The sequence below is a fragment of the Lissotriton vulgaris genome, chromosome 8 (genome assembly GCF_964263255.1).
Source record: "Lissotriton vulgaris chromosome 8, aLisVul1.2, whole genome shotgun sequence".
NCBI classification, from domain to species: domain Eukaryota; kingdom Metazoa; phylum Chordata; class Amphibia; order Caudata; family Salamandridae; genus Lissotriton; species Lissotriton vulgaris.
The window spans coordinates 984665882-984691145 of NC_141696.1; the positions used below are offsets into that span (position 1 = coordinate 984665882).

At 47.2% G+C, this 25264-nt stretch overlaps 1 protein-coding gene across 2 annotated transcripts in view; it reads right to left on the reverse strand.

Annotated features, from left to right (window-relative positions):
- CLN5 (CLN5 lysosomal BMP synthase) overlaps positions 1–25264 on the reverse strand; it is a 224334-nt gene that overhangs the window by 109124 nt on the left and 89946 nt on the right. For both annotated transcript variants that reach the window (XM_086934855.1, XM_086934854.1), the window contains exon 2: positions 19976–20150. In XM_086934855.1, coding sequence (XP_086790981.1) covers positions 19976–20059 — 84 coding nt within the window. In that variant the 5' untranslated portion in view covers positions 20060–20150. The remainder of the gene's footprint in view (positions 1–19975; positions 20151–25264) is intronic.

Genomic DNA, 25264 nt, shown 5'->3' on the forward strand with positions numbered 1-25264 from the left:
CCCTCCTTTTAGGTTTCGCCTGGGCCTAGGAGAAATCTTTTGTTTTGCAGTATGGGGGACTTGAATCCGCACCTTCTTCCATTGGCTAGCTCCATAAATGGAGGCTAGCCATTGGAAGCCGGATCTGTCCGTCAAGGCCGGACCAGATTCATGGGCGTTCCCGAGATTTTTTCCCTCTCCACCCTTTTTGCATCGTCATCGGGTGGTGGGCGGAGTTTCGTTTTTTTTTTTTAGGTCTTTGTTTTCGTCATTATGCCGACCACGGCCGCCGGAAGAAGTCCAGGTGAGTGCCCGTTCCCGCAACCCCCTCCCGCTGACCGTGTGCCCGTTCCCCCCCCCCTCCCGCTGTCCGTTCCGCCCCCCCCTCCCGCTGGATTGGCTGAGAGCCAGGGTTGCCAGCCACTCACTCAGAGAAGGCGCCATTCCAATGCACCGGACCCCGGCCCGGGAGCAGACAGCAGAGGAGGTGCGGACCCGCCCGTTCAAGTATGTTCAAGTTTTTCTTTTAAACTTAATTTTTAAAACCCCTGTCACCATCCCTGCGCGACCCCCCCGCGAGTATTGCGAGCCGCGAGGTACGTTTTAAAATTATTATTAATCTTCTACCCCGCTCCCTCTCTCCCGATGCTCTCTCCACCGTTTGTTATTGGCGAGCGCCATTGAAACACCATTTTCTAAGATAGAATGTGGGGGTGTTACATCTGGTGCGTAGCAGTTCACCTTAATTGTTGTAGTACTCATATATCGCATTACACCCCTCGTGAGGCCATGACGCGCTGTGAGGACGAGATACACACTACATGCTGGCAGAGTGCTTGGTTGGAAGGGTTTTATGGGAGCCGATGTCATGTAGGAACTTGGAAGCATTTTGAATATTCAACGTACAAGACCACCAAGTAGACAAACTGACAGCTGAGGGACGTGACTTTTCTAAACGAGGGGCCCAACTGCACTTGAAAACAGTTAACGCAAATGGATGGAGTGGCTAAAAACAATCCTGATGTGTCCGGAAACAATCCTGACGGAACAAGCTGAGAGTAGGCAGAATACATGAGCCCTGCCCTGATCAGCCAGGATTCTAGTTTCTTTGGAACTTAAAAAAACTGTAAGTAAAGGCAAGATCGGCATGTCTAAAGAGTTTGGGTAGGTGCCCCCTCCCTGCCAGTGCTACTCGGAGTGTGACTGGGGTGTCAGGGAGCAAAGCCCGCTGCCAGGCAGTGCTATCTGCAGCCGCACAACATTGTCTCTGGCAAACAAACACATCTGCCTCTGCCAGTGCGTCCCCCACTGTGCCGCTCATCTGGAGCAGGTGAGCTAAGAGGCTGGGCACAGCGGGGCCCAGGGGAGGGGGAGATGGCACCTCGGGAAAGCGGGCAACGCTGCACAATGTCACATCCTGCTGGCATTGTGTGCCGAGAAGCAGATTAAATTACCCTCGTTAGCGACCGTATTTTTAATGGCAGCCTATGCCTAAGTAGGCAGGACACTTGCAGTCTCACCCTCACCTCTGCCATATGCTCACGCCATGCCATGGCCTGCTAATAAGCAAGCTACCACCGCCACGGCAGGGCTTGCTAATAAGCAAGCTACCCACGTGGTTACCACAAACCGGTGCTGGCGTATTGGGCTAGTAGTTATGCCCCCCTGGTGGCATCCAAAGAATCCTACGTAATAGCCAGGATGTCCGCAAAATGGCCTGGCGAGCAGACCACCTACCTGGAAGTGTGCGCGCGCCCTGAAGCTCATATGTTAGGCCAAAAGGACAGCAAATGAGCCCTGTATGTGCCAAGAGGCAATTTAGTTAGTTGGCAGCATGCGCTATAAAGCACAATTCTAAACACAGAACGAGTCGCTTTAAAGGTAAACCGGGCACGAGGTATGCGGCGCAGCTCGGGCACGGGTTACAAGCTGCGCGAGATGTGCACAGCTATACTATAATTATGCGGTACATTATTTCACAGGAGGCAAAAGTGCCCGACAAATTATCTACTTGTGGCTATTTTACACAAAATGGAGATCACTGTAGAGGAAATACATTCATTGCGCCCATCAGAATAGGGCGCTGAAGAAGCAGGTGACAACCTACTGGTATCATTCAGACTATACCCTCGTCCAGCTCCCAAGAAACACAATGCCCATTGCCCACCTTCAGAGCGCTGCGGCGTTCTGGAAGTCCCCAAGTGCTCGCAGGACAACGTCCCTCCCTTATCTCTCACTCCCAAATCAAACGAACACCAACCTATCAGCAAGGTGCAGAACTCGCCCTGCGATGTGTATTCCGGCAAGTGTCTCGGCTTGTCACTTGGGTGGGAGTAGAAAGCCAGCAAGGTGTTCAGGACGAGGACTCGTATCCTGTCCCCTGGAATCGAACTAGAAGCCTGCAGCAGCTTCTGAGGAGTCTCATAGGCTGCCGTCAGGTGTGAGCTAAACGCATCCGCAGTGCATTCTGTGAGGAGACTTGTAGCTTGTCACCTGGGTGCAGACCATCAGATTACAATGAATATTCTGGGAGGTCTCCTAGTTTATCAGTAGGCAGGAACTGAAAGCCTACAATGTGTATTTTTCTCCAAGTGTTGCAGCCTATCACCTCGGAGCAGACCACCACCAACCTGAGATGGTTTTTCTAGGTAGAGTCTCACAGCATGCCACCTGCGTTATATCCTGTCACAGAAGTGAGAGAAGAGTTTGGCAGACTGGCACCCTTCAATGCATCTCCTGGGCAGTCTCCTAACCAGGGGCGTAGTTTTGCCAATGATATTCAGGGGCTGCGAACCTCATATTTCCCCCAAGTAAAAAATAAAAAAGTAAAATAGCGGTTCGCTGCAGGGTAGAGAGGAGATGACCAAGGTTTGCTTTGGACTGTTTCCATGAGAAACAGTGTCAGTACTGAATTGAATTAGGTGGGCCTCTCTTTAAAGTGGCACACTGGGGAGAAAAAATGGTGGTTTGGAATGATGCCCGTTGGTGACGAGCTAAGTACATCCATCACCGCTACCTTCTTCCCGGAGGATTGGAAACAAACGGAAGTGAGGCCCGTCCTGAAAAAAACATCTGCAGACTCAGCCAAAATGAAGAACTACTGGCCCATCTCTCTGCTCCCCCATCCAGCAAAAGTATTGAGAAAGCAGTAAACTAGCAACTCACCCAACACCTACAAGAGCACAAACTTCTGGATCCCTCCCAATCAGGATTTCAAACTAACCACAGCACCGAGACAGCCTAGATTGCAGCCACAGACTACATCAGATCCCTGGACAGCGGGGAAACAGCAGCCCTCATCCTACTGGAACTGTCAGCCACGTCATCACCAGCAGACTGAACTACGGAAATACACTATGTAGGAATCACTGCACGTCTCCTGAAGAAATGGCATATAATACAGAACTCAGTGGCAAGACTCGTGCTCTACCTCCCCAGAAGGGCCCACTTCACACAACATCTCAAGGCCGGACCAGATTCGTGGGCGTTCCCGAGATTTTTTCCCTCTCCACCCTTTTTGCATCGTCATCGGGGGTGGGCGGAGTTTCGTTTTTTTAGGTGTTTGTTTTCGTCATTATGCCGACCCCGGCCGCCGGAAGATGTCCAGGTGAGTGCCTGTTCCCGCCCCCCCCTCCCGCTGACTGTGTGCCCGTTCCCCCCCTCCCGCTGTTCGTGTTCCCGCCCCCCTCCCGCTGTCCGTTCCGCCCCCCCTCCCGCTGTCCTGTGCCTGCCTGCCCCCCTCCCGCTGTCCGTGTGCCTACTGAATCCGCCCACATTAGGTCGTAAATACTGGAGACTCCGAGCTATTCCCGCTCCAACATGTTGACTAATACTCAACAAAACATTCTTTCTTCGTCTGGTTAACCAGGTCAGTCTACAATTAAATTCCTTTCTAGTTGGCGACTGAGTTCGCTCCCATTGGATGATGGCAGCACGTTAGCGCCACGGCGACGGATCCCCAGTCCTTCTTTGTTCACGCACGCACGGTCCCTAACGTAGCGTCCGTCTGCTGTTTCTATGTGGGCGTTGGAGGGCTCGGCGCCCCCAGTTCCGGCCAGTCCCTCCCTTACCCGGAGGAGTCGCCGAGCCTAGGAAGAGTAGCCAGGCTGGGAACAGCCGCCGGGCGTGATGAGCGACCCGGCACGGGGCTGGATGGGGGCTTGAAGGGCAATTGCTGATATAGGGGAACGGGCACGTCGCGAGGCAGCATGGAGCAGGCGGTGATCCTACGGAGCTTTATCCAGCGGGTGAGAGCCATGGAGAGGAAGGAGCCCTGCGGTGACGACAGCTTCTGTAGCGACTTCATGGTGAGTCCTGGGCACTGGGATGTTTCAGTGGTACCGTGGGAGCTGGATGTATATGTAATTAAACTAATTCGGGACCGAAGGGTAAACACACGAGCGCCGGTGGTCTGTGCGGGAGGGGCACTGATAAGATGTGGAGGAGAGGTTGGTGGGCAGTGTATGTTATGGTCCTAGCTGGAGAGGGACCGATGAGCTGTGGAGGGTAAACGCAGGTAGGCTGAGGAGAAGCATTGGGGCGGTATAACGGATTATGACAGTTCCATACAGGGGTGGCTCTGCCGGTGGTGTGTTCAGGACAGACGCTGTTGGGTATGAGCTGTTTTGTTCTGTAGAAGAGATGCAATGTGCAAGAGGCAATGGAAGCTGCGGTAGATGCTATGAGTGCTGGTATTAGCAGTGGTAGCATAGAGCTCTGCAAAAGAGCCATTGGTTAGCTGTGCACGAGGGCCATTCGGAAGGCTGTAGGGCAGTGGCGCTACATGATGGGCCATGTGTGTCTGCAGAAAGGATAAGGGCGGTAAAGTTCTTCCAAACGAGCAAAAGCACACATGTCCCATCTGAGACTCTGATGAATTGGTGAAGGATGAGTAGGGGCAAAAGGATGGGGCATCTATTATTCCCAACATTGGATTTTCACATCTGACATATTGCCTACTCCTCAAATAATGAGCGGGCCATGTTTCTTACTAGTTTCTGCGAGTAATACTTGGCTGGGTGTATTAGCTGTCAAACCATTCATTAAGTTTGCCGTAGCATTTAAAGTAGTAGTGACTGCTAGGTCATGTTTACTGAGCCGCGAGTGTACGTTGACGGGTTCATCTTTGATTAATACTCCCAGAACACGGGTGAAGGGGGCTGGCAAACTATGCCCACCTCTTGAAGATTTAGCCTGTGCTTTTCCATGATTGCACCTACTGTAAGGTGGGCCTGTGTTGCACAAACGAGGAGAATTGGTCTGTTGGCTTAATTGCGCCCCAATCCGTACCCAGTCTTTCACTGGAAACCCCTTGTTCTCTGTGGTGTTCATGATATACGGATGCCCTCGGACTCCAAGAGGCCGTTGCTGACCGTGTGTCATGCAGGGATGGTTATGCCCTCGGATGTTGCGCAAGGCTGACGGGATGTTGGGAGGGTCTGGGAGTGAGAGGAACTGCTTCCCTGCCCTCTCGCTGTGCTTTCTTCGCTGCCCCCTCGCTGTGCTTGCTTCCCTGCCCCCTCGCTGTGCTTGCTTCCCTGCCCCCCTCGCTGTGCTTGCTTCCCTGCCCCCTCGCTGTGCTTGCTTCCCTGCCCCCTCGCTGTGCTTGCTTCCCTGCCCGCTCGCTGTGCTTGCTTCCCTGCCCCCTCGCTGTGCTTGCTTCCCTGCCCCTTCGCTGTGCTTGCTTCCCTGCCCCCTCGCTGTACTTGCTCTCCTGAGTGTGTGTGTGGCTTTGGGTGGGTGTGTGTGGTTCTGGGTGGGTGTGTGTGGCTCTGGGTGGGTGTTTGTGGCTCTGGGTGGGTGTGTGTGGCTCTGGGTGAGTGTGTGGGGCTCTGGGTGGATGGGTGTGGCTCTGGGTGGGTGTGGCTCTGGGTGGGTGTGTGTGGCTCTGTGTGTGGCTCTCTGTGTGTGGCGGTGGGTGGGTGTTGTTCTGGGTGGGTGTGTGTCGCTCCGGGTGGGTGTGTGTGGCTCTGGGTGGGTTTGTGTGGCTCTGGGTGTGTGTGTGTGGCTCTGGGTGTGTGTGTGTGTCTCAGGGTGTGTGTGTGTGTGGCTCTGGGTGTGTGTGTGTGTGTGGCTCTGGGTGGGTGTGTGTGTGTGGCTCTGGGTGTGTGTGTGTGTGTGGCTCTGGGTGTGTGTGTGTGGCTCTGTGTGTGGGTCTGTGTGTGTGTGTGGGTCTGTGTGGGTCTGTGTGTGTGTGGGTCTGTGTGTGTGTGTGTGGGGGTCTGTGTGTGTGTGTGTGTGGGTCTGTGTGTGTGTGTGTGTGTGTGGGTCTGTGTGTGTGTGGCTCTGTGTGTTTTTGTGTGGCATTTGCCAGAGATTAAACTATTGGCATTGTAAATGACAATTTATTTATTTATCTGTTTTCAAAACCAACACATAAATACTAATTTTGTCATTTACAATGCCAATAGCTCAAACTTTTCAATAGGCGAAACCATTGCATTGTAAATGCTTGTTCATTTATTTACTGCTAATAAGGACTCACGTATCCCTGTTTTTCTTTTGGTCCAGATTTGGAGGGTTGACTTGCACCTTTCTTTGATGTGAATACATTCTTAATGGTTGGGTTGTACCTTTCTACGTCAATTAGAAAAACTAAGTAAATTAGCTGAAATAAGTGTATATGTAGGTACTTCCCAGGACAAAATTATGGCACTCAAAAATTAAACAATATTATGAAATGAGAGTAATTGGAAGCTGTGGAGGGCAAAATAGTAACTACAGCCACCTACACAAATATTTGAGACATCCAACTTCATAGGTCTTCATTTCCTGGTCAGGTAGTAGATGCACAAAATAGAAATAAACTGAAGAGGAATTTTGGACTTCTTTAATCTCAGAGATGCCATAATTTATGTAACAATTCCAAAACAGTCGTTTTTTAGTCTCTTGTGCTGTCAAGAAATGAGTTACTCTTGGTTTATGCCCACGAGTAGTACTACCAGAGATTACAGTATGAAAACTGAAAGAACGAGAGTGCTCATGGAGCAACATTAAAACAAATTGTTACAAGGAAGGAGAGGTGAATGTCTGGAATAAACTCTTAGCGCAAGTACTGGAGATCATAATTTAACAAGCATTAAAAATGCAATAGGTCTCGCAGTGACATTATTAAGAGCTATTGATATTGTAAATGACATTGTTTTTTGTGTGTTTTTATTTTGTAAAACATAATGAAAATGATTTGTAATTTTAAATAAAAGTAAAAAGATAGTACTAAATGGCCTAATGTGATATATACAGACTTATTGTGTCTAACCGTAAACTATATCTGTTTGGTAGAGGGCAACATATATTGTATATGTTTGTGAGTAAGATGTGTTGTACTGATGGAGTATTTAGATTAGAATGAAGGGGAAGATATGCAGATAAAAGGTGGGGGAATTAGTGTAGTATTGTAAATGGCTATGGCTTTTATTTTGGGTTTGGTTTTAAATATATAAATAAAAAGCATATACATTTACAATACCAATAGCTCAAATTTGCCTATCTGCAAGACCTATTGCATAGCAAATGCTTGTTTAACATATAGGGTAAGTAAGCACCAAACTGCGTGACACGCCAGGTATGGGAACACATGGCGAAAAATATTGCCTTTCAGCAGGAAATGGTATAGTCCAAGGGCGTTGTAAGAAATGCTAATAACTACTCCTACTCCACCACCTACTACTCCTACTATTCCTACTACTCCTACTCCACCACCTACTACTCCTACTCCACCACCTACTACTCCTACTCCACCACCTACTACTCCTACTCCACCACCTACTACTCCCACTCCTCCTACTACACCACCTACTATGCCACCTACTACTCCTACTCCACCACCTACTTCACTAACACCTACTCCACCTACTACTCCTACTCCACCACCTACTTCACTAACACCTACTCTACCTACTCCTCATACTTCACCACCTACCACTCCTACTACACCACCCACTCCTACTACTCCTACTCCACCACCTACTGCCACTTCTACTGCCACTCCTACTGCCACTCCTACTCCTATTACTCCACCACCTACTACTTCAACACCTACTACTATTACTACTACTACTCCACCACCTACTACTACTACTCCACCACCTACTCCTACTACTACTCCTACTACTCCACCACCTACTACTCCTACTTCACCACCTACTACTACTAAACCACCTACTACTACTACTCCTACTATTCCACCACCTACTACTACTACTCCACCACCTACTCCTACTCCTACTACTCCACCACCTACTACTACTCCACCTACTATTACTACTACTCCACCACCTACTATTACTACTCCTACTCCACCTACTACTCTACCTACTACACCTACTACTCACACTCCAACTACTACTCCTACTCCACCAACTACTCCTACTACTCCACCACCTCCTACTACTCCTCCTCCTCCTACTACTACTACTACTACTCCATCACCTACTACTCCTACTCCACCTACTCCTACTCCACCACCTACTACTACTACTCCACCACCTACTACTACTCCACCACCTACTATTACTACTCCTACTCCACCACCTACTACTCCTACTCCACCACCTACTACTCCTACTCCACCACCTACTACTCCAACCCCACCACCTAATACTCCTACTCCACCAACTACTCCTACTACTCCACCACCTATTCCTCCTACTCCACCACCTACTACTCCTACTACTACGACTCCACCTACTCCTACTCCTCCACCTACTGCTCCTACTCCACCACCTACTACTCCTACTCCACCACCTACTACTCCTATTACTCCACCGCCTACTATTCCTACTACTCCTACTACTACTACTACTCCACCACCTACCACTCCTACTCCACTTACTACTCCTGCTCCACCACCTACTACTCCTACTCCGCCACCTACTACTCCTACACCACCTACTACTCTTACTACACCTACTACTCCTACTACACCACCTACTTCTCCACCTATTCCTCATACTCCACCTCCTACTCCTCCTACTCCACCAGCTACTACTACTCCTACTACTTCACCACCTACTACTACTCCTACTTCTACTATGCCTACTCCATCACCTATTAATCCTACTCTCCTACTCCTACTATGCCTACTCCACCACTTACTACACCACCACCTACTACTCCACCACCTATTACTACAACACCACCTACTACTCCACCACCTATTACTACTCCACCACCTATTACTACTCCACCACCTACTACTACTAAACCACCTACTACTACACCACCTACTACTACTTCACCTACTCCGCCTACTACTGCACCACCACCTACTCCTACTCCTCATCCACCTACTACTCCACCACCTACTACTACTCCTACTTCACCAACTACTACTACTCCTACTCCACCACCCTACTCCACCTACTACTACTACTCCTACTCCGCCACCTACTACTCCTACTCCACCCTACCCCTACTCCACCACCTACTACTGTTACTACTCCTACTCCACCACCTACTATTACTCCACCACCTACTACTACTACTCCTATTACTACTCCTACACCTACTACTCATATTCCACCACCTACTACACCCACTCCTCCTACTACTCCTACTCCACCACCCACTACTCCCACTCCTCCTACTACTCCTACTACACCACCTACTACTACTCCACCACCTACTATTACTACTACTCCTACTAGTACTACTCCTACTCCACCATCTACTACTACTACTCCACCACCCACTACTCCCACTCCGCCATCTACTACTCCTACTCCACCCTACTCCTACTCCACCACCTACTACTGTTACTACTCCTACTCCACCACCTATTATTACTCCACCACCTACTACTACTACTCCTATTACTACCCCTACACCTACTACTCATATTCCACCACCCACTACTCCCACTCCTCCTACTACACCACCTACTACTACTCCACCACCTACTATTACTACTACTCCTACTAGTACTACTCCTACTCCACCGTCTACTACTACTACTCCATCACCTACTACTACTACACCACCTACTACTACTCCACTACCTACTATTTCTACTCCTACTCCACCACCTACTACTCCTACTCCACCACCTACTACTCCTACTCCTCCTACACCACCTACTACTCCTACTCCACCTACTACTCCTACTACACCACCTACTTCTCCACCTACTCCTCATACTCCACCACCTACTCCTCCTACTCCACCACCTACTACTACTCCTTCACCACCTACTACTACTCCTTCACCACCTACTACTACTCCTACTTCTACTATGCCTACTCCATCACCTATTAATCCTACTCTCCTACTCCTACTCCACCACTTACTACACCACCACCTACTACTCCACCACCTATTACTACTCCACCACCTACTACAACTAAACCACCTACTACTACTAAACCACCTACTCCTACTCCACCTACTCCTACACCACCTACTACTACTTCACCTACTCCGCCTACTACTACGCCACCACCTACTCCTACTCCTCCACCACCTACTACTCCTACTCCACCACCTACTATTACTACTCCTACTCCACCACCTACTACTCCTACTCCACCACCTACTACTCCTACTCCACCACCTACTACTCCAACCCCACCACCTAATACTCCTACTCCACCAACTACTCCTACTACTCCACCACCTATTCCTCCTACTCCACCACCTACTACTCCTACTAATACGACTCCACCTACTCCTACTCCTCCACCTACTGCTCCTACTCCACCACCTACTACACCACCTACTACTCCTACTCCACCACCTACTACTCCTATTACTCCACCGCCTACTATTCCTACTACTCCTACTCCACCACCTACTACTACTACTACTCCAGCACCTACCACTCCTACTCCACGTACTACTCCTGCTCCACCACCTACTACTCCTACTCCACCACCTACTACTCCTACTCCTCCTACACCACCTACTACTCTTACTACACCTACTACTCCTACTACACCACCTACTTCTCCACCTATTCCTCATACTCCACCACCTACTCCTCCTACTCCACCAGCTACTACTACTCCTACTACTTCACCACCTACTACTACTCCTACTTCTACTATGCCTACTCCATCACCTATTAATCCTACTCTCCTACTCCTACTACGCCTACTCCACCACTTACTACACCACCACCTACTACTCCACCACCTATTACTACAACACCACCTACTACTCCACCACCTATTACTACTCCACCACCTATTACTACTCCACCACCTACTACTACTAAACCACCTACTACTACACCACCTACTACTACTTCACCTACTCCGCCTACTACTGCACCACCACCTACTCCTACTCCTCCACCACCTACTACTCCTACTCCACCACCTACTACTACTCCTACTTCACCAACTACTACTACTCCTACTCCACCACCCTACTCCACCACCTACTACTACTACTCCTACTCCGCCACCTACTACTCCTACTCCACCCTACCCCTACTCCACCACCTACTACTGTTACTACTCCTACTCCACCACCTACTACTACTACTCCTATTACTACTCCTACACCTACTACTCATATTCCACCACCTACTACACCCACTCCTCCTACTACTCCTACTCCACCACTCACTACTCTCACTCCTCCTACTACTCCTACTACACCACCTACTACTACTCCACCACCTACTATTACTACTACTCCTACTAGTACTACTCCTACTCCACCATCTACTACTACTACTCCACCACCCACTACTCCCACTCCGCCATCTACTACTCCTACTCCACCCTACTCCTACTCCACCACCTACTACTGTTACTACTCCTACTCCACCACCTACTATTACTCCACCACCTACTACTACTCCTATTACTACCCCTACACCTACTACTCATATTCCACCACCCACTACTCCCACTCCTCCTACTACACCACCTACTACTACTCAACCACCTACTATTACTACTACTCCTACTAGTACTACTCCTACTCCACCGTCTACTACTACTACTCCATCACCTACTACTACTACACCACCTACTACTACTCCACTACCTACTATTACTACTCCTACTCCACCACCTACTACTCCTACTCCACCACCTACTACTCCTACTCCACCACCTACTACTCCTACTCCTCCTACACCACCTACTACTCCTACTCCACCTACTACTCCTACTACACCACCTACTTCTCCACCTACTCCTCATACTCCACCACCTACTCCTCCTACTCCACCACCTACTACTACTCCTTCACCACCTACTACTACTCCTTCACCACCTACTACTACTCCTACTTCTACTATGCCTACTCCATCACCTATTAATCCTACTCCTACTCCACCACTTACTACACCACCACCTACTACTCCACCACCTATTACTACTCCACCACCTACTACAACTAAACCACCTACTACTACTAAACCACCTACTCCTACTCCACCTACTACTACACCACCTACTACTACTTCACCTACTCCGCCTACTACTACGCCACCACCTACTCCTACTCCTCCACCACCTACTACTCCTACTCCACCACCTACTACTACTCCTACTTCACCACCTACTACTACTCCTACTACTCCTACTCCTCCACCTACTACTCCTACTCCACCCTACTCCTACTCCACCACCTACTACTGTTACTACTCCTACTCCACCACCTACTACTATTACTCCACCACCTACTATTATTACTCCACCACCTATTACTACTACTCCTATTACTACTACTCCTACACCTACTACTCATATTCCACCACCTACTACTCCTACTCCACCACCCACTACTCCCACTCCTCCTACTACTCCTACTACACCACCTACTACTACTCCACCACCTACTATTACTACTACTACTACTCCTACTAGTACTACTCCTACTCCACCGTCTACTACTACTACTCCACCACCTATTACTACACCACCTACTCCTCCTACTACTCCTACTCCACCTACTACACCACCTACCACTACTACTCCTACTCCACCACCTACTACTACTCCTACTCCACCACCTACTACTCCTACTCTACCACCTATAACTACTACTCCTACTTCACCACCTACTCCTACTACTCCACCTACTCCACCACCTACTACTCCACCTACTACTCCTACTCCACCACCTACTACTCCTTCTCCACCACCTACTGGTGGCAGTGGGAGAGGTGGTGGTGGTGCGTAGAGTGATGGTGGGTAGGGTGAGGGTGGTGGTGGGTAGGGTGGTGGTGGTGGGTAGGGTGGCAGTGATGGGTAGGGGTGGGGGCGGTGAGTAGGGTGGCGGTGAGTAGGGTGGCGGTGGGTAGGGTGGTGGTGGGTAGGGTGATGGGGGTAGGGTGATGGGGGGTAGGGTAGGGTGGTGGGCGGTGGTGATTGTGGTGGGTAGGGTGGTGGGTGTGGGTGTGGTGGTGGTAGGGGTGGGTAGGGTGGTGGTAGTGGGTGTGGTAGGGGTGGGTAGGGTGGTAGTGGCGATGGTGGTGGGTAGGGTTGTGGTGGGTGGTGGTGGGTAGGGTGATGGGGTAGGGTGATGGTAGTGGGGGTGGTGGCGGTGGTGGGTAGGGGTGGGGGCGGTGAGTAGGGTGGCGGTGGGTAGGGCGGTGGTGGGTAGGGCAGTGTTGGGTAGGGTGGTGGTTGGTAGGGCGGTGGTAGTGCATAGCAGTGGTGGGTAAGGTGATGGTGGTGGGTAGGGTGTTGATGGTGGTAGTGGTGGGTAGGGTGGTGGTTGTGGTGAGTGTGGTGGTGGTAGTCTGGTCATCCGTCTCAACCAGAAAGGGCCTGGTGTCACTAGTCACTCATTGACCTGGGAAATGTGGCTGCCATGCTGACATCAGAAAGACAATAGCCTGAGTGGGAGTGCTAGGGAGGAAGCTGGTGGCTTAAAGGTAGTTTAACCCACTGAGCTATCTTATTAAAACCTAGGTCTTTGATTGGAACTTTGGAATCCTATGAACGGGCACTTTCCAATCGCCATATGTATGAGTGCGCTGCCTACATTGCGAGGATGTGCAATGGGTGAGATGAAGTGATTCACAACCATGAGTTAGTCATGTATGCATTGCTGCCTTCTTGTGTGCTCCTGGGCAGCTGCTTCTATGGCGTCCCTCTCTCTGTCAGATCTCTGTTGTACAAAACGGTTATAAAGTGGTCATTTTTCATTGACTGAAGTTCACAGTCCTTGTAGAACAAGCTGTGCTTGAAATGGAAAAATAGAAGTGCAGGTACTCTGCACCAGATTACCTGCTTGCTTCTGAGAAGTGCCGGTACGCTCCAATGAAAATTATTACGTTTTTCTTGAAAGGCGCAGGTACTCTCCCTCTCAAAATAAAAAAATTGAGCCAGTTTGCCAGCCGTACAGAAATGTAACGTTCTCAGCTCATTTCCTGCTTTAGAAAAATATTTTCATATTAAACAACTAGGGGAGAGGGTGTTTCTGCCGTAAATAAAACACAGTGCTCCTAAAAATATAAACATTAACGTTTTGGCCCACATAATGGATTAATAGAGGAACGGGATGCCCGACACCCCTCCCCCGCTGCCAGGAACGCGCAGTCAGTCAGAACTCTGTAGCTGCCTCACATCTGTCTTCTTTTAATTGTGACAAAAAACACTACAGTGGGGGAGGACCTCGGGGAAATTTAAAGACCTAGCTCTGGATACAGTCCCCAGATACCAAACAACTACCAGAAGTACCAGAGGGTCTTAAAAAGAGAGAAGAGTTCATAGGTGATAGACGCCCAATCAGCCCAATAGTTGACGAGTACATTTCCTTGCAGCTGCAGATAGGTGGCAATGCGCTTAGGATATTGCCGAGCGCTAACTATGACATCATTTGAAACATCAGATACGGGCTCATGTAAACCCGGTATCACCGTTGTTTTTTGTCAATATATGCGGTGTTTTAGAGCACCGTCTCTCCGTATGGGTTCTGCTACACGTATTTATATGTAGATGTGAATTACCATCCTGATTTTGAGACTCTTTCATTGCTCATACTCCTACGTTTTTTATCAACAAACATGGACTCACACATAAATACTACTGTAGCCTAGACAACACCAATAAGAAGCGCGGTTACACGGCCAGCGCGCAATAGACCAACGGTATCACTAAACCACGAATACCACGTGATCTGTCCGCCTATCGGAAGGCGCTAGAAAAATGAAGCCCAATGAAAAGGGCGGTAAGACGGTCAGCATTTAATAGACCAATAGCACCACTGAACCGCAAATACCACTGTAGGAAAGTCAAGGAAGGACACGAAGAAGGTTGTAGTCGGAGACGGAGTTTATTAGATGCTCACGTCTTAAGGTTACAGCTTGTAATGACAACCCACAGAATGCAGTACAACCGATAACATTCTGGATGTTCAAAAGATAACAAATGGTGGCAACAACACGAGCTTGTCACGAGCAGCCAGACATGCCTGAACGCTCGTGACAGCTCGAATCAACAAGAATACAACCACGTGACTCTCCGCCTATCGGACAGCGCTAGAAAACGAAGCCCGCTCCTGCCGTTCGGTACCTCCCCAGTCGGTTCAGACGCCGGCTACGGAGTACCGACGGACAGGTAAGAGGGGGGCTCCTCCATTGCAGCAGTAGCATTTCGGGTCAGAAACAACACACCCTCTGTTTTCACCATGCTTGCTGTTACAACCTTTTTCCCATGGGTTCGAGCACGATTCATGCCTCTTTAAAATCAGTCTCTAACGCAAGTAATTGGGGTGTCATTTATTTTAAAAGTTTGTCTTTCTTCAGTCAACTAGAGAGAAGGGAACTGTATGGAAGTTGTATGCACATTATGTAAAAATGTTGTGACCTTTACATGTTTTTTTAGAGCGGTGCTTCACTCTTCCCCTGAGCCACTGCCAGGTGGGGTGGGGTTGTCCTACCTTACAGACTAAGGTAAGACCTTCTTTGTGTTTGGATTGTAAGGTGTATTTCCAAATATAATGTAACTGATTCTCTATCGTAAATAGAGCGCATGTCAGCACCAGTAAAATATGACAGAACTGGAGATCCATATATAATGGACTTAATTATCATAAGAGTTCAAATGGAGTAGATAGCCTTATCTGACACTCATTCCTCCTTTTTCTTTCTAAATCCACAGTGAACTACACTAGCTGTAATCGTATTTGGAACTTTCAGGTGACTTTTTGCACTTGTTTTTCCCACACTCTCTGTTGTCACTTCTTTATTTCTTCACTATTGTGCAGTAGCACCGGTTTTGCTTATATGGTCCTGATGAAAGCAAGGACGCAGGAGTCCTATATTGCTGAAACATGTCGACCTGGCTCTAACTCAGACAGTCTACCTAACCTGACTGTCTTAGACAAAACAATTTTAATCTTGGTCTAGTGAGCATCCATCGAATAAAGGTTGCTCTGTGCTCTCTTAACCAATTTTAGCACACTTAGGGGCATATTATCAAGGGGGTTTATCTCCGCTTTTTTGGCTTTAAAAGCCAAGAAAGCGGAGATAAAATTATCTCCCTATTACCTAGCTGTCGCTAATACTAGTTAGCGACAGCTAGTAGGAGATAGCGACTATCTTGGGCCCCACTTTGCATGTCAGTGATATTTATCACTAATGACATGCAAAGTGGGTGTGCCAAGATGTTAGCGACTGGAAACAGTCGCTAACATCGCTATCTCCTATTACCAACGTTCGGAGATATTTGCGCTAAGCGCGAATATCTCCAAAAGCTAACACCTGCCCTGAGCAGTTCTTAGCCATGTTATCCAATGGGTGGTGGATAACATGGCTAAGAGCATTAGCTCGGTAATGCATGAATATCGTTGACTTTTCACAGATATTCATGCATTGCGGCCGATTTTTATCGCATTTGCGATAAACCTTGGTAATACCAAGGTTTATCTGCGATAAAAATCGCCGCAGCTTAGCGGTAAATGTTTGTCTCTAACCAAGCAATAGCGATAATTATCGCTATTGCTTGGTAATATGCCCCTTTGTTTATTGTTTTTCACTCACATTCATTCGCACTGCACACCCCAGTCCCATGATTTTTTCCACTCATTAATATTGAGTGGCAGACCACATTGTTGTTGGTTCAGCAAAGGAGACTTTTCAACCACCAGGTCTCTATTTGACTGTAATAAAAACATTCTCAGACGGGTGGTCCGGATAAATCCCAAATGATGATGGGCGGATCCGAGTGGTGACTGATGGGTATTTTCCTCATCCACTTGAGATGTTTCTTGCACACTACGCTATCTTCTAGTCAGTTTAAGGGCTTTGCACTGTTGGGTGGGCGTCTATCACCTATGAACTCTTCTCTCTTTTTAAGACCCTCTGGTACTTCTGGTAGTTGTTCTTTCAATTGTGTCCACTCATTTCCCATTTGGAGACATTCTCGAGCCAGATGCCAGTAACATCAGGTTTCTGTGGGCCCAGTTTCTAGCGGCATAAGCAGCTTATCACAGGCGCCTGTAGTCAGTGCGGCGTAGGGGCCCCCACCCTTCAGGGGAGCCCACGTGAGATGTGGTAGACTCATGGGCCTCGGCCACATTCTTTGAGGGGCGGTTAATGGGGATGGGGGGCGGGGTATCCTTTTGCGTTACGCCACGGCCAGATTTATTTTCTGTTTTTCTTCTCTTTTGGTCATAGTGTTAGTGTATGAGGGGGACTCTGCCTTTGTGAACCTGGGCACGACTTCTAATAAAGCAGACATCGTAGGTACAGTTACTTGCACCAACAAAATGTAACTTTATCACAACGTGTCAATAATGAGAGTATAAAGTGTTTTTGATTAATGTCAATAAATGAATTAGTTGGTTACTTAACATTTATTATTGTGCTACTCTTGTAATAGACTGTTCAGGCAAGGTCCCTGATAAGACTCTGGTTCCCTGGTCTTTTCAAACCCCATTGCACTTAGGATGACTGCTCTCATGCTTCTGTAATGCGTATCGAGCACTGCCTGCTATACACAGCCCCCATTACTCCCTCGCCTGCTCCATGCGTTATACGCACCAGCACCAAGTCACGTGTCACCCCTACGGTCAGCCTTCGCTTCAGTTCATTCCACGTTGCATTGGAGCCAAAAAACAACCGGTTGAGTAAAAAGCCAGGACTGGATGACGGCGTCGCTCATGTCAGAAGCTCTTGGTAGCATACCTACATATACATTGTGACTTGTGGTCAGTGGGTGACTGAGGGTCATTTATTATGAGGCGGTGTTACTGTCGGCTGAGGTACCGCAGGCCTTGACTGACGGATATGCTATCAAGTTCTAGCTATCTGTTGATTTCAAAGTGTTTTATTTATTTTATGCAAAAACATTAGCATTTCTGTTACAAGGTTAGACAGTCGCAGTTTGTACAACAGTGTCGAGGCATTATGACACATGTACTTAGCTAACTCCAGATGACGTTATTTACTGGAAACAAGATAGGTGACAGAAAAAGGCAGGAAAGAAAGGGGTGAAAGAAGAACAAGGAGACAGGCTCTGATAGTTATAAATCCTTTGATCGCCTGTCAAAACTGACATACGAGTAGCTTACTTGTGGAGAGATTGGGCGGACCGTACTCAGCGGCTTCAGAAGCAAAGCTCGGTGGACGCAGCCGCCTCATCTGCTCACCCAGCCCAGCTCAGAAACAACCAGCTCCGGGGATGCTCAAAGCAACGGCCTTGGTGGTTATTTACAGCGTTTCTGCACCTCTAAATTGTATGTAGTGAAATCATGAATGTATCCTAGCTAGTAGCTACTGAGAAGTCTGAGCGAAGAGAAATCCGGGGTGTATTCTCTGAAACAGCTCAACCGCCTCCTGAACCGTAAAAATGGACGCTCGTGCGTTTCCATGGCGGGGATTAATAAAGCTTCAGAAAGGAGATCCTGCCACCCACCTTCTCCAGCAGGCCGTCTCGGCAGAGTGAGAGATGCCCGCTTTCCCCGTCTCAGAAATCCCTCCTCGCTTTATGTAATGTGCCGCTTTCGACCCCTGCTGGCCCTTATGAGAACTCTGTTGTATAAGATTTTTGGCCGTGATGACTGGATAAAGAAAGGTGCTCCGGTATAACTGATCTTTAAGAAATGGAACACATGAGCAAATATACCAGAAAACATTGATCAGTAATATCCTGTATCATAATATAGCTTTTGAAATTACATGCTCACGTTAAGAATAACTCTTAAACTTACAAATATATATTTATAAAGTACTTATTTATCAATAGATTGCGCTGTACAAAAGCACTGCACATGAGCATTCCCAAAAGGAGACCCCAAAAAACTATCACTGAGCCAGCAGCACAAGTAATATACAGCAAATGACGACGTTGTATCATTGATGTCATGCACTCTAGGCAGGGAACAAGTCCTAAACAAGCACCGCCTCTCCCCTACCTGCTCCACCGCCGAGGAAACAGGATACTGATTACCGCCCCTCCAGGACTCCCTGACCTGCCTCATGGTTGCCAAGGCAATATTTCTGAAAATATTGTCGTGCTACCGTAAGGCAGGTCATGGAGTCCTCGAGAGGTGGGATCCAGTGCAGACAAATCTGCTAAACAGGAGCTTTTTCCAATGGCAGGCCTCTGTTTCGAGAGGCCTGCCAATGGAAAAAGGGGGCGTGGTTTCACGCAGTACTGAAATTCTCCTGTTCACAATAAGTCTTTGCCTCCAGTAGGGCCATGCCCTGCAATGGAGGCTTCGACCTAAAAATTATCACAAAAGGTTATAGGGAAGATTCAATAGTGTGTCTGAAAGGTGTAAGCATAAGCAAAACATAACAAACTGTATACTTCAAAAACAGTGTTACGTGCTTGTTGCTTCAATGTGTGTGTACCCAGGCTGTAGGTCACAAGTTTAAATCTCAACAACACTGAATTAACCTTGTGTCCTGCAAGGAAAGTGATTTGAAAATTACAAAATGGCAAACTGGATCAGTAAGTGCTACACAAAAAAATGTTCTTATTCAGAAGAGCTAATATATATCACTTCTGTAAATCAGATTTAGAGTAATAAACCAGAGTAGCTTAAATTACTGTTAAAGTACAAGATGAAGTGATTTTATACTTACAAAATGTCCCAAGAGATCACCATACTTGAATTCCCACACAGGGGTCTGCAGTCTGAAGACCTCAATTGTGTCCTCATCTTTCATTGCAGGAATCTGTCCATCGGGATAACCAGTTGGGCAGAAAGTGTACAGCGCTTGACAGTATGGGTCTGTTTTTGGACGGTAATCAAAACGCCTGCATTGTGAATGATAAAGGAAGGGTCACTTTGGCAAGAAGATGTATCAACATCATATTTTATTCCTTGAAAAACAAACTGTGTACAATAATGAGAAAGCAGCAGTGTGGTTTGGAAACCAATAACTTCACATGACTCCATTCAATATTATTCTCCCTATTCTAGATAAACATGGCAAGTTTCTGTCCACCTTGCGCAGACCACTTCACTCTGATGATCCTTAAATTGAAGAATTTTCCACAATGGACCAACTTTGAATTTACTTCTTAGCCTCCCAGTGCTCATCATTGATTTGCACCCTTTAATTTCCCTACTATTAAGGTCTCTATTTCCTCATTTGCCAATCCTAACGCTCCTGTTCCTAATATTCTAGCTATTCAAATTCCTTATCTTTTTCTTCCTCAACCAATGCACCTGATGTCCTTTACTTCTTCTTTAATGCTAGGCCTTCCTTCCATCTTAGTCCTATTGCTGCAACAGTCTACCCCTGTTTATCCACTTTTTCGGTCATACATAAGTGGTCTCAATTAGGGGAGAGCAATACTTGCCTAGGTTCTGAAAATACCCCAAAATTAACAAAATGATACAAACTTGCACGTAATTATTTGCAATGAGTCTCTGGCGCCTTGCACTCATAAATAACACCATAGACGCATTCCTGTTAAAAAATATAACGTGGAACCGGCATGACATGTTGTGCAGGGGAGCAGTCATTTTGAATACTCAAGCTTGCTCCTTACTAGGAAGCTTCGCAACTTCTGAGGCCCATCCACCTCATTCTTGTATAACTCTCCCTTTTTACAACTTCATTGTTACTTTTTGTTTCCTTTTGACCACTCGGTGTTTCTATTTTCAATTTTTTGTTCTATTTTTCTGTTTTCCCTACCTGCCTTCTCCCGGCTATGACAGAGGCAGGCAGCACCGCTATGCCCTTCCAGCCCACAGTGGTCGATGGCGACGCAAGGGTGTAATGCTCGGCCACAATTTTAGCAAGTTGGAAGTTACAGTTTTTTAATGTTACGCCACCTCCTCCTCATACTTGACAGCAGGTAATAGGCTCGGCGAGTGCTAAAATGTGACACAAGCTGTGATTGGGGAGAGTGCGGTGCTGTATGCACTGCCACAGTGGCAGATGACATGGGCTGATATCATTGAGCAGGACCCGGCCAGCCTGCTTAACGTAGTAGAGGTAAGTAATGTTTAAACATGTTTAACTTTATATGAACTACATTTCAGGAGGAATGATTTACATCACAGCCAAGTTTAACCAAAATAATATATATATATTATATATATATATTATATATATATATATATATATATATATATATATATATATATATATATATATATATATATATATATATATATAAAACCTACTGGCGTGTCGCCAGTAGGTATATATAGTTAGGATTATTTGTCTATGGAACTTTTGAAAATTCTATGTCTAATAACTTTGGCGTTTGTGGACGAAATCGGCTGAAATTTTCAGGAAAATGGCACATTTTGTTTCTGAGCAGCCCCTGAAAATTCGGGGGGGTTTCATCAAGGGGGGGGCCGAGAAAAAAGGGGGGTCCCAAAACACGTTTTTCCCATTCATTTTTCCATAGGGCCTTTGGCCTCACTTTTAGCTCGAACGGCTGAATGGATTTGCACGAAACTTGGCAAAATTGTAGGGACTGTTAGCCCGATGTGCCTTTGCTAGGTCTCAATATATGTGCTCCAGTGGTTTTTGATAAATTAACGTTCAAAACAAGATATATATCTGTAACAGCGCTCCGGGCTGCGCTCCGGTCCGCTTACTTTTCGCGAAACGGAACTTTGCGCGCAGAAAGCTGATTGGCTCTCCGGTGTCTGTCAACATTCTAAACAGTCCGGAGCGGCCGCCATCTTATCTCTCGGTAGGATCGAGAGAGAAGAAGAGGTGAAAAACGAAGGGGGTATTTAATGAAAGGGGGCAAGGTATACCCCTCTTGACCCCCTAGGAATGATGTTGGGGTTATTAAAGGGTCCCGTGGGGAAAATAAAAAAAAAATTATTTTTCACGGTAGAAGCGCTTCCCGGGCCGCGAACTGGGCCGCAAACTGGTAGCGAAACGGGAATTCGCCATTTTGTGTTTCGTTTTAATTAAATTACTAGGTATAAGGGGGTGCGGGAGACGTATCCTGACCCCTTATGTTTTCTGAGGGTGGCTGAGGAGGCTCATATATGTTGATACATGTCTCCCAGCGGCTGTGCGTGAGCTTTTTTTTTTTTTTTGCTGCGTGACGTCTGTTAACGTTCGATTCGATGGAAATCAGGAAGTGTTGACCACCATTTTGTCACTGCGAGTAAATATTTTGTTATAAATGAATCCTTATTGATAAACATTGTCTGCGCCATCTTGCCTTTTTGTCCAATGCCACAATTTTGTCGTGCACGGCAGCCATTTTAGATGCCTTGACCAGACCCACTCTCTGCACGCCGTCGATTCTCAGCACGGCTCCCCACCCTCGCAAGCATCTCCTCCACGCACTGGTCACCCCCGCTCTCTCTCTCATGCATGGGCCATATACTTCCCCCCATCTGCACTGCTCTTCCCTGAGAATCACACCCTGTGCCCGCCCGACACCTCCCTTTCACCCTATTCACTACCGCACCCTCTGACACTCCTCTTCCTCTGTGTCCGATTGTCCAGGCCGGACCCAGGCTATCACCTAGCCCTGCGGATGTAGTTTATGGCCCCAGCTGTAGAGAATCCAGACATACCAATCCTCCCGATTCAGGCGTGAGACTACTGATTTCAGTGCTAGTCTTCCGCCTCCCGATTCCTGCAAGGAAAAACCCGGGGGCATATTACCAACAACTAGCGATAATTTTTGTCTCTAACTTGTTTAGAGACAAAAATTATCGCCGCACATCGGCGAATTTTATCGCAGATAAACCTTGCTATTAGCAAGGTTTATCGCAAATGCGATAAAAAACGGCCGCAATGCATGAATATCGCTGAAAAGTCCGCGATATTCATGCATTATCCAGCAAATGCTCTTAGCCATGTTATCCACCTTCCATTGGATAACATGGCTAAAAACTGCTCAGGGCAGGTGTTAGCTTTTGGAGATATTCGCGCTTAGCGCGAATATCTCCAAAAGTTGGTAATAGGAGATAGCGATGTTAGGGACTGTTTCCAGTCGCTAACATCTTGGCACGCCCACTTTGCATGTCATTAGTGATAAATATCACTGACATGCAAAGCGGGGCCCAAGATGGTCGCTATCTCCTTTTAGCTGTCACTAACTGGTGTTAGCGACAGCTTGGTAATAGGGAGATAATTTTATCTCCTTTTTTTTGGCTTTTAAAGCCAAAAAAGCGGAAATAAACCCCCTTGATAATATGCCCCACGATTCCTCGGGGGTTTCAGCTGACAGGGCTTGGTATTGTGTTACGTGCTAATTCTTCCAGGAAACGTCAGAGGGTCGATGCAGGGGTTCTAGAAGGGGTGATAAACCATTTAAGCCCCATGAACAAGCGCATGGTCTTTTAAAGATTTGTGAAGTACTCGGGGCAGCGGTGTGTGTGCGCCCTCTTTCAGGAGCGGGCGGGGGGGGGGGGGCACTGCCAGCAACTTGCCAGGCCAGGCAGTGTTCAACACGTGCATCACCCTTTGTCTGCCTGCTATTGCGCTCCATGCTTCGGAAAGGTAAGAAAAAGAACGTGCATTTGAGTTTGAAATGTCCGATCCTGTAGCAGTACACTTGCAAAGCCCACACATGACAATAACCCGATTCAAGGCCCCATTCACCCGATTTTTAAAAAAAATATAGTACTCCAAGAAAGTAGGATTATAAAACTTTATTAACTTTTAAATATAACGAACGCAACAAAAACTGTAAATATATTTAAACATTTTTTGATTAAAAAAAACAACAATGGTCAGAAGCTGTCTTTTGTGCGAATAGTCCCAAGGCAGCACAACGTGCTGAGTTGTGGAAGGCACCCAGGTGAAGAACCATCCCTTCTTTAAACCCCATGGTGACCAACTATAGTTTCAATGAGTGCTATGTCCCAGGTTTTACATAAAGTAGTGTTTACCTAGAGTGGTGCTGTGTAGGACACTCTGAATGGAAATTAACCAGAACTATAACGATAACAACAACAACAACAATAATATAACTTTTATGCCCAAATTACGCAAACATTTAGCTAATCTGCTAAAGGGGGGAGTCGCCATTTCTTTTGATAATTTATTCACCCATCCGTAGCCTCTCTAATCTCCATTACAATGTGTTTCTTGCTGAAATTAACCAGAACTATAACCATAACAACAACAACAACAATAATATAACTTTAATGTCCAAATTACGCAAAGATTTAGCTAATCTGCTAAAGGGGGGAGTCGCCATTTCTTTGGATAATTTATTCATCCATCCGTAGCCTCTCTAATCTCCATTACAATATGTTTCTTGCTGTCGCTAGCTGATGAAAAAACTAAAGTGATAACTTCCTCATCCTTATTTTGTCTTTCTTTGTTCCTTAAGATGTTATCTGTGTCAACCTCTTCCGAGAATGCTGATGCGTTAGGGATTTCCTTGTGTTTCTTAATAGCATTGGTGTCTGCACACTTCTTTGTCAATTCTGTGAACATGATAACTGCTTCATAAACAGACGATATCTTTGTTAAGTCATTAGTGTTAAGTGTGTCTGAAACTACAGTGCCCTTCTGTTTTTCTTTCTTCAGGCTCTACAGAGTTTTGTGTGTTGTTCTTTTGAGCGACAATTATTCCAGAGGTTTCAGGTTCACTTGTTTTGTCCTGCAGTGAGTTAACAGCTTTAGAGACTTCATGTTTATTTGCTATGTCCTGCTGTGCGTCAACTGCTTCAGAGACGTCAGCCTCATTTGTTATGTTTGACTAGATCCTGGACCTGCCCGGCCGCGCCCAAAATGGCGCCGGTGTAAATGGGACTCGTAACTGCTTGTTGTGTACTGGTTGCCCAACTTTGATATCACGAGATACGTATGCAGTTTTGAAGCACATGGCGGAGGCTCGTCTGCTGTAGTGGGGCGCCCCTTTATCGTTTCAGTTGCCATTCCGCCCGCTTTTGCTACACTGTGCCTTTTCCGCCATTCAGCTGT